A 12,895-nucleotide genomic window follows, 5' to 3' on the forward strand; every position below is an offset into this window, starting at 1 on the left:
ACGACTGCAGTGCTCTGTTCAAACAGCAGGGATAAGCTTTGTCCCACACTGCGAATGCACCACGTAATGCATCGACACAATTGGAGAAGCAGGACTAAGCACCCACCGTTCATCAGTGTCCTATGCTTGAAGCAGATTCTGAGTGTGTGAGCCTCCATTGCAAGCTGATGCGCCTGGGTAGCAGCAGTACGCCAATGGTTGAGTATCCAAACCCTTCAGAATGCTGTCCCATCTCCCCATCCCCACCCATCTTTCTACCCTCTTAGAGTTGTCCCTCGCTCCCTCGCCATTACGATTTTCTTCTCCATCAAGAGCAGAACCCCAGAGTCCCTCCCTTGGCCAGAGTAGATGAAGAGGCTGTCATTAAATAAGCCCCTCGCCGCCAGTTCAGCTCCATATCACAACCATCAATCCTGCCGTTATGAGCCTCCCCTCTCGGCGTTCCTTCCATCAATCAACGGATTTAACGGGGAGCGCTGGCTCATTAAGCACTTTCTTAAGTGGCACCAGAGTTTGGGCTCACAGGATAAAGCACACACTGCTCTGTTATGTGACTAACATTTCAACTCAAGCTTTTCAAAGGAATGATAAACGGGGGCTAGAGAGGTGGCCCAGCAGTGAAGAGCACCGAGTCTTTCAGAAGACCAGGGTTCAATTCCTAACACCGCTATGTCAACCCACAACCTTCACTAACTCTAGTTCCTGGAGACCACATACCTCTTCTGCCCTCCAAGGACACCAGTCACCCAGATGGTAGGCAGACATACATGAGAACAAAACACTCAAACATATAAAAAGGTAAAAGAACACATCAATTTTTCTCTTTCTTAAAAAAATTGGTAAGATTTTAAATGGATATATAGAGAAGTCATATATATACACATATGTGTATACACATACACATACGTAATATGTATATATATATGTATACATACATACATACATACATACATACATACTTGTATGCATATACAAACACACAACATGGAAATCCCCATTCCAAAGCTGTTGGCAGTGCTAACCTATGTCATTTGATTTTTAGAACAGACCTGCCATTTTCATTTGGGCGTCATTGAGGAAAACGGAGAGCATGTCTGGGGTGCGAACAATGGAGGCTTCCTTCCATCCCCGTATCTTCTCAGCCCCACGTAGCCCAAGCTGCAGGTTAGGCGGGGTGGGTGAGGGTGGCGCCAGCCTGTCTGACACAGTCAGATGAAAACCTTATGCCCAGGAGCCAGCGTCACCACCTGGTATGCAAAGGGCGCGGTGACTGGGCGGACTAACGACCTCTGCAAGGTTGCTCAGTCACTGTCACAAGGTCACAGGAAAACAAATAATGCCCATACAACTGTACCTGCAGTATCTTCTTATTTTCACTTTTTAAAGAAATTGTTTGAGATAAATTATCCACCCTTGAGAATTTTCAAGTTATTTAAGTTATAACTGTGTAAAATTGGCTGACCATTTAAAATGTTAGCTGATACATAATTCTCTTGCCTTCCACTAAAAATCAGAGACATCATCAACCTTGCTTAGAGAAGATCAGCCAACCTAAGGATCAATCGTGTCCGTTTAGTTCAAATCCTTATTTTTTCTCACTTGATCTGTAACTAACACCAAACTAGTGACTCCCCTAACTGGTCTGTAACTAACCCTGAACCAGTAACTTACGTTAATGGTCCAGCGTGGTTGGAGTGCCCTCAGACTTACTACAGCAACTTATGCAGTTAGGCTACACAATCAGTGATCCTCCGGACCCAGACCCTTCAGACTGTCACAGAGGGACAGAATCCCCACGATTCCTCCTCAGTTTTGACAGTGGCCCATGGTCGGACACCCACCAATGAAACGGGGAGGAATTCTGTCATAGGACCAAAGACAGCGACTGTGCCATGCCATCAAACTGGTGTTCCACAAAGCCATGGATAGCTGCTTAAAACCTTTTAGTCACCTCTGTCATCTTAAAGGGAAGATGGCAAACATAGTTCTTCTTCTGGTTGGGGTCCTGCAAGGCCGTGAGCAAAATGTAGCCTTGAATAATTGTCACAGCCACAGGATTTGTTACCAGGCCTCAGTGGCTCCAAATGACAAGAAAATGGTGAACATAATAGACAAAGAAAACAAGATGGCGGCCCCTTCCTAGGGTACACAGAGAGGCCCTGTGAAAAGCCATCTCCGGCACCGGATACCTTCTTTGGTGCCCTTAGGAAGAAGAGCTAAGTTGACTTCAAGTTTTGGAGGGGTCAGCTTAACGTCATCCTGGCCTTGATAGTAAACGGGGGCAGGAGAATCACCTGGTGCACCCTTCCACAGTTCTAACGACATCAACTTTGTGACGAGTTCCATCTCCACCCTGTAACTTCAGAGGCCAGTTAGTCTCCTGGGTGGAAACCAAATAAGCCAGGATATCAGCCAATGAGAGTAATGTCCCTCAGAAAGGCACAGCCAGAGCCCCAATTGGGAAAGGGGCCAAAGATTCCTGGCTACAGCAGCCTTAATCTAGAACAAAGCAATTGAAGTTCCCACCTTCCCTCCTCCTCCCACTGTCTGCCCACAGCCCAAGTCTTCTAGATTCCCCCAAAAGAATGCCATTTGGTTCCCACAGGTGAGTACGCCCACTGAGGAAGAGGAGAACCCACAGGGATCTGTTCTCATTCATATCTGTACACTATGAAGCAGTCCACGAACCCCTCAGACATTAGTGGGTTTCAGGGGTTTTTATTGTTTTTGTTTAGAGTTTAGACACTAACATATTTCCTGCCATATGTAGATTCTACAAAAGCGTAGCGGGTCTTTGTTATAGTTTTAATTTTCCCTTTAAACGATGATATTAATTCACAGACTAGATTTCATATTCTTCTAAATTTTCTAATCCATGTTTCTTGTAAGATCATGGAAGGGACCTTTGGCCTGCCTAGGTGCTGTTGTTTTTCTGCCTTTAGGATGTTCTCTCTGTGTCTAGTATCCAATGGTGGTTGTCTTAGAAGAGGCAACCTCTTTTCTCCCAACCTCTCCAGTAACTGCAAGGCACCCCTCCTGGTTGCTCAGCAGATACACTGCCATATGCCGATACCTTTTGTTTCTGGGTGTCCCATCTGTCCAGTGGATCTGGAGCCAGGGCGCGCGGTAGCTCTCCCCGGCAGAGTAATTACCCCTGAGACTGGCACAGAATGTGTTGGCTAAACCTAGCAATGAAATCACTACCATTCTATTTTGCCTTCAAGTTGAGATCTAAAAATGTAATTGCTGTTGTCTTGGTGGTTTGGAGCCCTGGTGCAAGCTCCCCTGGGATTCTGGTTCTTCCTGAAGTTGAGGCCATTTCTAAAGTCTCCTTTATTTTACTGAAGACTTAATTTGTTCTTTCCACACTGATTACCTTCTCCAGTTCCGTTCTGAGATGTATGGCCCACGTGGCTTTACTCCTCCACCCTCACATCCCTCTTTCTCTCCCCAGGACCTCTGACTCTTGGGAAGAAAGCCAGTCCATCTTTAGGGTTGTTTACTCCCCTTGCCCTGGGTGCACGTCACTAGGACCTGGTGATCTGTGGGTTCACGGTTTTCAAGGGTTCCTTTTTATAGATACCTATTTTTACTGGATCATCGCTGCTTCTTAATTGTTCTGTGATTTTCTTTTTTATTATTGCTCAGGGAGGATTTAAAATAGCATAGCCGCCTTTGAGCCCGTGGGTGATCTTCCCGAAGCTCATTCCCTTCCCCCCCTCGTCCATCAGATCACTGCCCCTCTGTGTCATTGTTCCGCCTATAGATATAGATATCTGTAAATTCTCCCAGTGTGTCCTCCCCGTGAGCGGTCAGAGCTGGCTTTGGCACGACCACCCACCTTCCCTATTTCTACTGCTTTAGGAACCGATGATGCAAGACAGACTGTCAGCCTAGGAGCCACATTGTAAATAGATAACTGACATCTTTATGCTACAGATAAACAGAATTATAGAGTGCGATAGAAATGCAAGTTTCCCTTTATCTTTTCATCGTCTCCTTTGTCTGCCCTCCCGACTCCAGAAAGCTGGTTCCAGAGTAAGAATGGAATTAATCATCTATTTGGTTCCTGTTTTTTCTTGTTTCTCAACTCTCATTTTTTTTTTTTTAGGTGCTTTGCCTTGCTATTTTTAACGTATTATTTAGGTTTGAAAATAACTTCCATTTCTCTTCTTTCAACAGCATTAAATCCACATCTCTAAAAATTTGACAATTTTAAAAGTCATAAAAGGCTGTAACTAGGGGCAGCTCAGTTCAGCTACCTTAATACGTAGCCTCTGGAAGCCAGGCTGTGGAGGAGAAAATGGTATGGTTACTTGTTACCCTCAGATAGCTGAGAGATCAGTGACCTAGACCTGTCCCCTTGGTCACTGAACATAGATAGCACTGGACAAAACGTAAGCCGGGAAGCAGCTTTATTCTGAACAGTCCAGAGGCTGGGGGTGAGTCAGATGTCTGTCATCTGGAGAACGGATAAACACGCACTGCTCAGTAGGACAGGGGGGCAGACCGGACCGAAACGCAGCATTGCGCTCGAACCCAGAAGCACTGTGCTTGAAGAAGGATGCAGAAGGAATGGGCACACAAAGGCTTCTTCGCATGCGACTTTTCTTATAGGAAACTTAAAGGAAAGGCAGGCTATGAAGGCAGAAAACAATCAGCTTGTCCCGAGCTGGGGACAGAAACAAGCATGGGCTACAAGCACACTGGGGTCATAAGGGAGGTTACACAAATGAGGAAGTGAGAGGTGTCACTGCTGTCCCCGGGAAGATACTGGCACATGTTTTCAACCACAGCACTCACCTCCGTTCTCCTAAGAAGCCTATCACAGCCAAGGGTTAACATTCCTGTGCCCCTCTGTTTTTTTCTTGAGAGTAAACAGTTTCAATTAGAAGCCACAGACGCCAACAGCAATCTAGCCAGTCATCTTCCATAAAGAGCCTGGGTCCCATGGGCAAAATAATCACCCGGTGATGGTTTGGATCCTTGTAAAAGAAGAGAAGATTCTGGGCGTCTTATTATCTCTAAGTGAAGAACCACAGGCAGATTCTCTCTGGAGTTACATTTTCACTGTTGTCAAAAGCAATTGTCTGTTCCAACGCGGGTCTTCTGTCTGTTATTGCCGTAATTCTCCACAGCCGCCAGATAAAACCCTCCGTCTCCCAGACTCTGAGTTCCTTACGTTGCCTTCTGTTTTCCAGAACAACTTACACTTGAGATGGATGCACTCTGATTGGCCACTTAGATGTGCTGCCATGCTATGACAGAGGGGACAATACCTTGGTGTCTGTGAAACCAACTGTGGTTAAAATGCAGTGTTCGCAGCATTTGGTTGAAAATACTGCCCTATGTCGTTGTGTCCCTGAAACGAGTGTCCGGCCCGCATGAGGGCGCTAACCAAAACGGGTGCGATGGCTGCTGTGGGTTCTCGTCGGCCTTATCCTGCCACTTTCCTCTCTAACATCTTTTCTCCATTCTCTGCCCATCATGACCCCTCCTCCCGTCTCCTGTTTCCTTGGTGGTGGAGATGTTCCGGCGGAAGAGGATCCCTCCCCTTGTGCTTTGGAGACAGGCCATGGGCGACAGTGTCAGAACGGGACCGTGTGCAAGCCCGGGTGGGATGGGCCCAAGCACGGCATCACCAACTTCGACAACTTCGCCTTCGCCATGCTGACGGTGTTCCAGTGTATCACCATGGAGGGCTGGACGGACGTGCTGTACTGGGTACGCAGCTGGGGCGCTCAGAGGGCGGGTGCATGGAGGGCCAGAGGCCTGTCCTGCCTCCTCACCTCCCTTCCCCTGATACCGGGTCACACGTGCCCACAGGAGCTGAGGGGGAGGGGGTGATGGATGAGTGCCTTTGATTTGTTCCAGGGTTTTCCTGAGAAACAAAGCACTTCAGCAAGGTTTCCCTCACTCGAGTGAGGTTCATCTTTAGCTGCCTCACCACAGTGTGGATCACTGGTGTGCAGCTGGCGCCGTGCAGATGAACTGGGCTGCCCCTGGCGTAAGGGCTCAATGCAGCTCCTCTTCCCGCTCTACACTTCTTTCTGCTCTTAGCCGTTTCCTGCCTCTTACCTAAAAGGGAGCTGAGGCAGAACACGCAGAGGAAAGCCAGGGCTAATCTAAAAGGAGACGCCATAAGGAAAACTGGTTTTGTATTGGATCGTGTAGCCTTGTGGCATGCTGGTCTGTTTAATTCTTGGTTTAGTCTTAACATATTAGACCGCTCCATCAAAGTCTCTCTCACAGTGAGCAGAAGCTCTGGTTACTGTACAATGCATATTTAGAATGCCCTCCCCTTGTAAGCTGTAGCTAGCCACCACTGCTTTGCCACCTTTGAGCCCTCAAAGTGCCAGTAAGTATGCCTACCATATGTATTTTAGCTGTCTGCATTCTGGCATAGTCAAGTTCATTATTTTAAAAAAAAATGCACAGAAAATGCCATCTTCATGGTTAGTGTTTTCCACTTCTGCCTGAGAAACGACTTGCCAGAATCCAGTGTTGCTCTTCAGAATTTGGGCGAATAAACCATGCTGCCGGTCTTGAAAATATCACTGTTCCCAAGTTTCTCAAATCATCAAATCCATTGAGCCCTGGTGAAAACATTTAAGAGACTGTGTACTCCTGTCTGCAAACCAGAGCAGGAAGAGTGAGAAGGAACAAGGGAATGTCCCAAGCACGGTTGCCAGAGAGAGAAGCAAGGCCAAGAGAAGTGCTCACAGAATCCGAGGCAGCTTCGTAACTGCACGGAGATGTAACTTCCCACTGTTTCCACACGCCATCTCCCAAAAAGCCTTTCTCTTCCCAGCCTTGACATCGCTCTTAGCCAGAGTCCAGTACTGCTGGGAAATTTGCACCTCTCTCTAATGACTCTTCTCAGCTTGCCTCTGCCTGGTTCCCAGCAGATGTTTACTGAGTGTCCTCGTGAGCCTGGACGCTTGAGGTGCTGAGGATTTGGTAACGCGTACAATCCAGTTCCATCCAGTTCTGTCTGTAGAATAGGCGAGATTCTGAGCTGAGTAATATGGAAGCCCATGTCATGGCAGGATCAGTGTATTTACATGCTGTCAACACTGGTTGTCATCCGTAACGACCTTAAACTAAAATGAAACATTAGAAACCATTTTCAGTCTTGATCCTCATAAGATGCTGGTGTTGTATAATTTGAATGAGTTGGAAGTTGGATTTTCTATAGTTAGGCAAATTCTTCTACTCAGGAGAGCAGGTCGACTTCCTAGGTGGCCCTAACTATTCCTTCTACTTTGCCTGAAGGACCCTGGTGAGACTTGGACAGAAAGACAAATAGGCAAGTTCCACCCATGGACCACAGACCATGTGACTATATGGTGCTGGGCTCCAGGGTCTCATCCTGTGGCTCTCAGCCCCTGCCTTCAGTCGCTGTGGAAAAGCCGGCTGTCGCATCACACTGAGGGCAGGTGCAGGCATGGAGGAATATATATAATTTACTTTGTTGACAGCCCTGGTGTACTTTTCTGATCTTCCTTCATCATCCCCCCACCCCGCTCCCTCACTGCAAGTCATTGATAACACACCAGCCAGATGTGACCCTAAGATGCTGTCATCGTGACAGCCAGAGAGGAGACTGTGCAGAAGCGAACAACAGTAACTACCAATTTTCAACAGCTGTGTTGTACCTTCTCTCCCGGGGGTGTGATGGAGCTCAGGCAGGGGACAGAAAAATGTTCAGAGGTGAAGGAGCTCCAGGGTCTGGGGATGTCCCTCACTTTGACATCCCTAGCATCTTTCTGAAACAAACAGATTGTGTGAGTGCACATGTGTGCATCTATGTGCATGCACACACACACACACACACACACACACACACACACACACACACACACACACACACACATTGACACCATGCTTCCTAGTGGTTATTCAGGATGGAGGCACCTCCTAGCTCATCGCTCCTGCTGACAGCCAACTCCTCTAATTACTTTGACCTTTCTACGGCCATTTTATTTTCTATTCTCTTTCTCACTCCTTCCTTTCCCTGAGGCAATCCTCCTCCTCAACTCTAGGCTTATACCACTAACCCAGAGATTCAAATCTCAAAATGTTTTAGCATCAAAGGTACAAAATTCCTCAGAGTTGTCTCCACTCGTCCCTGGCTAGGAACTTAGTGTCCACAGAGGAAGTTCTCCAAGCTGTTGGGATGGGAGTTTGAGTTTAAAGCCCTCAAAATAGAACTAGCTGAATTGCCACAGTGCTACTAGGATTCCGCTGGATGTGAACCAGTCTTAAGCTAGTTTCCAGGGAATAGGGATGTTGGTCTTCTTCTCAGAAAGATGCATTTTCCATCAAGTATGAAGTTTAAGTCTAGTGGACCCGGAGAGGAGCAACAGAGACTCCTCTGGGTAGCAATGAGTGGAACCCTCAGAACTGGGTTCATCTTAAACATCTAAACAGCTGTATAGAAGTTTCTAGAGAGAAGAAACTAAACTAAAACTCAGGCTTCCATGTAGTTTTCTTAGGAAATCACTCTTTAAACCAAAGCCTCTCCATGTACTCCCAGAGTGCCCAAGTATTAAAAGTTAGACAAACAAAAACAAGAGGAGGAGGAGGAGAGGAGGAGGAGGAGGAGGAGGAAGAAGAGGAGGAGGAGGAGGAGGAGGAGGAGGAGGAGGAGGAAAGCGATGACGATGAGGACAACAACAGCGAGGATGAAGAAGAAGAGGAAGAGAAGAGGAAGAGAAGAGGAAGGAGGAGGAGGAGGAGGAGGAGGAGGGAGGAGGAGGAGGAGGAGGAGGAGGAGGAGGAGGAAAGAAGAAGAAGAAGAAGAAGAAGAAGAAGAAGAAGAAGAAGAAGAAGAAGAAGAAGAAGAAGAAGAAGAAGAAGAAGAAGAAGAAAAGCATCACCAATACTACCAAGCAAGAGAAGGAAGAATCTAGGGTCAAACATTTCCACTGATTTTTTTTTAATCTTTTTTTCAGATGTGAGATTTTTTTTAACCTTTGAACCAAAGATCACCTAACACAGAGAATCTGCTACCTAAACAATATGTTGGAGGGTTACTACCACAGTAATGAAGAGAATGAGCCTCTCAGAGCCTTCATCTGCTTGCTCCCTCATTCATCCATACATCCATCCGTTCACTCATTCCATCCATTTTACTCATATTAGATGAATTCTTGCAGCCCAATAATTCAATTTAGCATATATTTATTGAGCATTTCTTATGTTCCCAGAAGCAGGAATGGCATGGGGTAGGGGACAGAGAAGAATAAGTCCTGCCTACCTGGAGTTCAGAATAAAAGGCATGCAGTATTTACAAAGGAGTATGGCTCCCTGATAGAATTGCAGGGTTGTATAGGAAAGAGACCACTCTGGGGGAGCTTGGAATTTTGGTCCCGAGACTGAATAAGGAACCAGAGAACAGATGCCCATATCTTGGGAAAGCATTCGTTAGTGGCTTTGGATGTTGGAATGAAGTATGTTTTAGTTTCTTAACAAACCCAAGAAGGTACTGGGGTATCCCAGTGTTCATGCTCACTATGCTGGTGGGATGCAGTGTCAGGCACCATCTAGGACCATACACCTGCTAGCAACCCTTCCCACTGTGAGTCAGCTGTTCCCAACATGGTGATCAGACCAGGACATCACTCTCTATGCTCATACCCCCCCCACCCGGTCAGGACCCCAGCCCATCTGCTTACACGGGTCATTTGAATGTGCAGTTTTGTTGCTGGCTTGCCCGGCTGTTAGGATCAGCTGTTTTCTCCTGCCTAAATGATCTTCTAACTGTTCAACTATCTGGGGAATTTTCAGCAAGGGATGAGTAGGTGAACAGGGCTGGGGCAGGCTTCAACTTGCTTCTTACCCTGTGACACCTGTGGTGGACATTTATATTCCAGGCAGCATAGGTCATCGAGAGGCCATAGCCCTTGATGGGTAATAGCCTCTTTTGGTACTTGTGGGGACCATCTAGTCTCTATAGATCCTCAGAGCTTGTGGTGAGAAGGGGAAATTACACGTGATGTAAAACTCAGGGAAATCAGCTTGAATCAGAGAGGCCCTGAGATGTTCCTGGTGGAGGTTTTGCCTCCCCCTGCCCTCAAGGAAGAGGTTCTGGTGGATTTGAAAGTATAAGGCAGGGGCCTTCCACCCAGTTAGATGCTAGTTTCAGATGGGTCTTTGGTATTCTTTTAGAATTCCCTTTGTCCAGTCTTGGTTAAATAGGGAGTCTATGTTTATTTCAGCGAAGGAAGTGCCAACCTAGTTTCAGGTCTGGGGTCCTGAATGCTGCTTACTTTGGACATGAGGAACCAGGCTGCCCCTGCCTTCCTTAGGGAAGCTACAGAGCTCATGCTGTTATAGACCCAAAAGCCTCTTCCAGGGGCTTGAGGACATTTCCGTGTTTGCATCACCAGATAAGGGTGACAGCAAGCTGAGTCCCTTTTTGATGAGCCTTTATTATTCTTTTCTTCAGAGTAAATCTAGTCCCCAGGATGGAGATAATGATCACATTAGGGAAAGCCACCATTGTGCACTCTCCACCCAGTCTGCCCTGAAAGTAGGTGGTCTAGACCAAGAGGGACGAACAAAGAGTGCTTTCTCTTCAGACTGCAGGATCTCCTTCAGATGGCTGTCTGCTCAGGCATGACGGGTTAAGACCCCCCAGAAATGTCCCTGATTGATCATCTATTCCCAATCCCCTCAACTGTCTTGCACCCATAAAATACCTATCCCATAGCCAAGGAAGGGACCAAAGCAGAAATATGGAGCTGGATGTGGAAACCCTGAGTTTCCTCTTTCTGACCCTGGCTGTTTGTGGACCCATGGTCTTCAGATCTCTAGTTCTAGCCACAGAAGTCCTTGATGGAACTAAGTCATCTCGTCTTATGCGACCCAGAAGAAAGGGTCCATAGGCTAATCAAGAACCCAATGGAATCTCTAAGGCAAAAGGGCTTGGGTGGCCTGGAGTACTGTTTGGGGGAAGGAATCCATTCTAAGGAAGCTAGAGGAGACCACTCGCCCTGACTCTGGGGCTGCTCTGCTCTGCGACCCCAGCTGCAGAGAGCAGGCCGGCACCTGCTGGCGCCTCTGTGGCCACTTGTCCCATGGGATGAGTAAAGGCACAGTGCTCATAACAGACCAGATTGCCTTCTGTCCTCGGGCTTGAGGTAGCCCGAGCCAGAAAAGTTACTACAGTAGCTTAGTAATGTAGAGGCTGGGTATAGGCTCTAGGGAGTGGCACACTGCTGGGTGGTGCCCAAGTTCTGTGTCTGCCTGCCTGCTCTCTGGTGGCAGCCTATCGTTCTCACCAGTTTTCCCCATTCTCCACATTCTCCCTAAACATGACAGCAGTGCTGAGAACGGTGGTTCTCAACCTTCATGATGCCATGAGACCCTTTAATACAGTTCCTCATGTTAGGGTGACCCCCCCAACCATACAATTATTTTGTTGCTATTTCACAACTATGATTTTGTCACTGTTCACGAATCATAATGTACGTGTCTGTGTTTTCCCATGGTCTTCGGCAACCCTGTGAAAAGGTTGTTCAGGCCTGCAAAGGGGTCAGGAACCCCAGGTTGAGAACCACTGACTTGCAGGGAAAGGAAGAGCCTGCTTCTGGTTTTGATCTATGTTAGGAAGTAATTGAAGAGGAGAAGCCAGAAAGATGCCCATTGCTTAAGGTCCAGGTTTCCCAAGACTCCTTCCCTTGCCTTCCACCCCAGCTGGGGTTGCTTGACTGCAATCTCAAGTCCACCACGGCATCCACATCTTATACATCCCACATCAAGCTCGTGGTGAATAACTATGGATGCTCTGTGAGCAGGCAGAAGGCCCCTCCCCATGTCCCAGTGGCATGTGCATGCCCCGGCATAGCCACATGGCTGGGTACGTGGCTCCCTTTCTAGTCCTATTTCGTCTTTCTGGCTTGTGTTGCTCACTTCTGCTTTCCTCTCCCTGGCCTAGAGACAAACTGAAGGAACAGTTCTAGCTCCACCAGTCTGCTTTCTTTTGCACTTGGTGCTCAGCAGATTCCTGCTGCTCCAAGAAGGGCCCTGGGAAGAGAGTCCACACGAAGGCTGACTGCCCCACCTCTGCCAGCCACTGCCACTTTGCTGGGTACCCTACTCTCTCCTTCACTCCTGGTCCATGGCCAGGAATGCTTTACAGCTGTGTACATGGGTCTAACAATGACCAAGTCCCTGAAGGGGTGGGGCTTAGCTACTGCTACCACGGGGTCATTGGACCCTGGACTTTCTTCCTGCTCCATAGCGCCCTCTGCTGTCAGTGACTCCAGTGTGCAAAGTCCACTCTGCCTTATCTGAAATAGCCCTTGCTTCTGTAGCCTCATCCAGCAGTCCTCTCTATTTCCTGCTCCCCGCTTCTTACACCTCCAGCAACTGCATGCATGCATGCATACATATATACATACATACAGACAGACATATGTACATACATCCCCAGCTATCAAAGGCTTCCTACTTCTAGTACAGAGCCCTAGTCTTAAATTCATCCACCCAACTCAGCAGGGTTACTGAGTACCTATCAAATGCAAGGCATTGCTCCTGGCCCATGGGATTCACCAAAGCCACCAGTGCTCATGAAACCACACTACAGCCTGTAATAGCCTATTGCAACCCACAAGGAACCCACACAATCATGAAGTGATAAATGCTATGGAAAACTAGAGCAAGACACAAAAGAATGGGAATGGCCAACGAATGGTTAAATTGACTTGCCCTGCAGTGTGGACATACGTGGGGGAACTCTCCCTCATCGACTCAGTTCAAACCAATGAGACAACGCACTCAATTCTTATACAAGATCAATAACTAAAACAGCAAGCCATTTGGAGCAGCAGATCTCCGGGTGCTTCTCTATCTTTAGTCCAATCACACAGAGAACAACATATCTATA

The 12,895-nt window shown here is 47.5% G+C and overlaps 1 protein-coding gene across 3 annotated transcripts in view; it reads left to right on the plus strand.

Annotated features, from left to right (window-relative positions):
* Cacna1c (calcium voltage-gated channel subunit alpha1 C) overlaps positions 1–12,895 on the plus strand; it is a 608,098-nt gene that overhangs the window by 446,914 nt on the left and 148,289 nt on the right. For all 3 annotated transcript variants that reach the window (XM_032905806.1, XM_032905803.1, XM_032905804.1), the window contains exon 7: positions 5,528–5,724. In XM_032905806.1, coding sequence (XP_032761697.1) covers positions 5,528–5,724 — 197 coding nt within the window. The remainder of the gene's footprint in view (positions 1–5,527; positions 5,725–12,895) is intronic.

This window comes from Rattus rattus, chromosome 6 (genome assembly GCF_011064425.1).
Source record: "Rattus rattus isolate New Zealand chromosome 6, Rrattus_CSIRO_v1, whole genome shotgun sequence".
In the NCBI taxonomy this organism is placed as follows: Eukaryota; Metazoa; Chordata; class Mammalia; order Rodentia; family Muridae; genus Rattus; species Rattus rattus.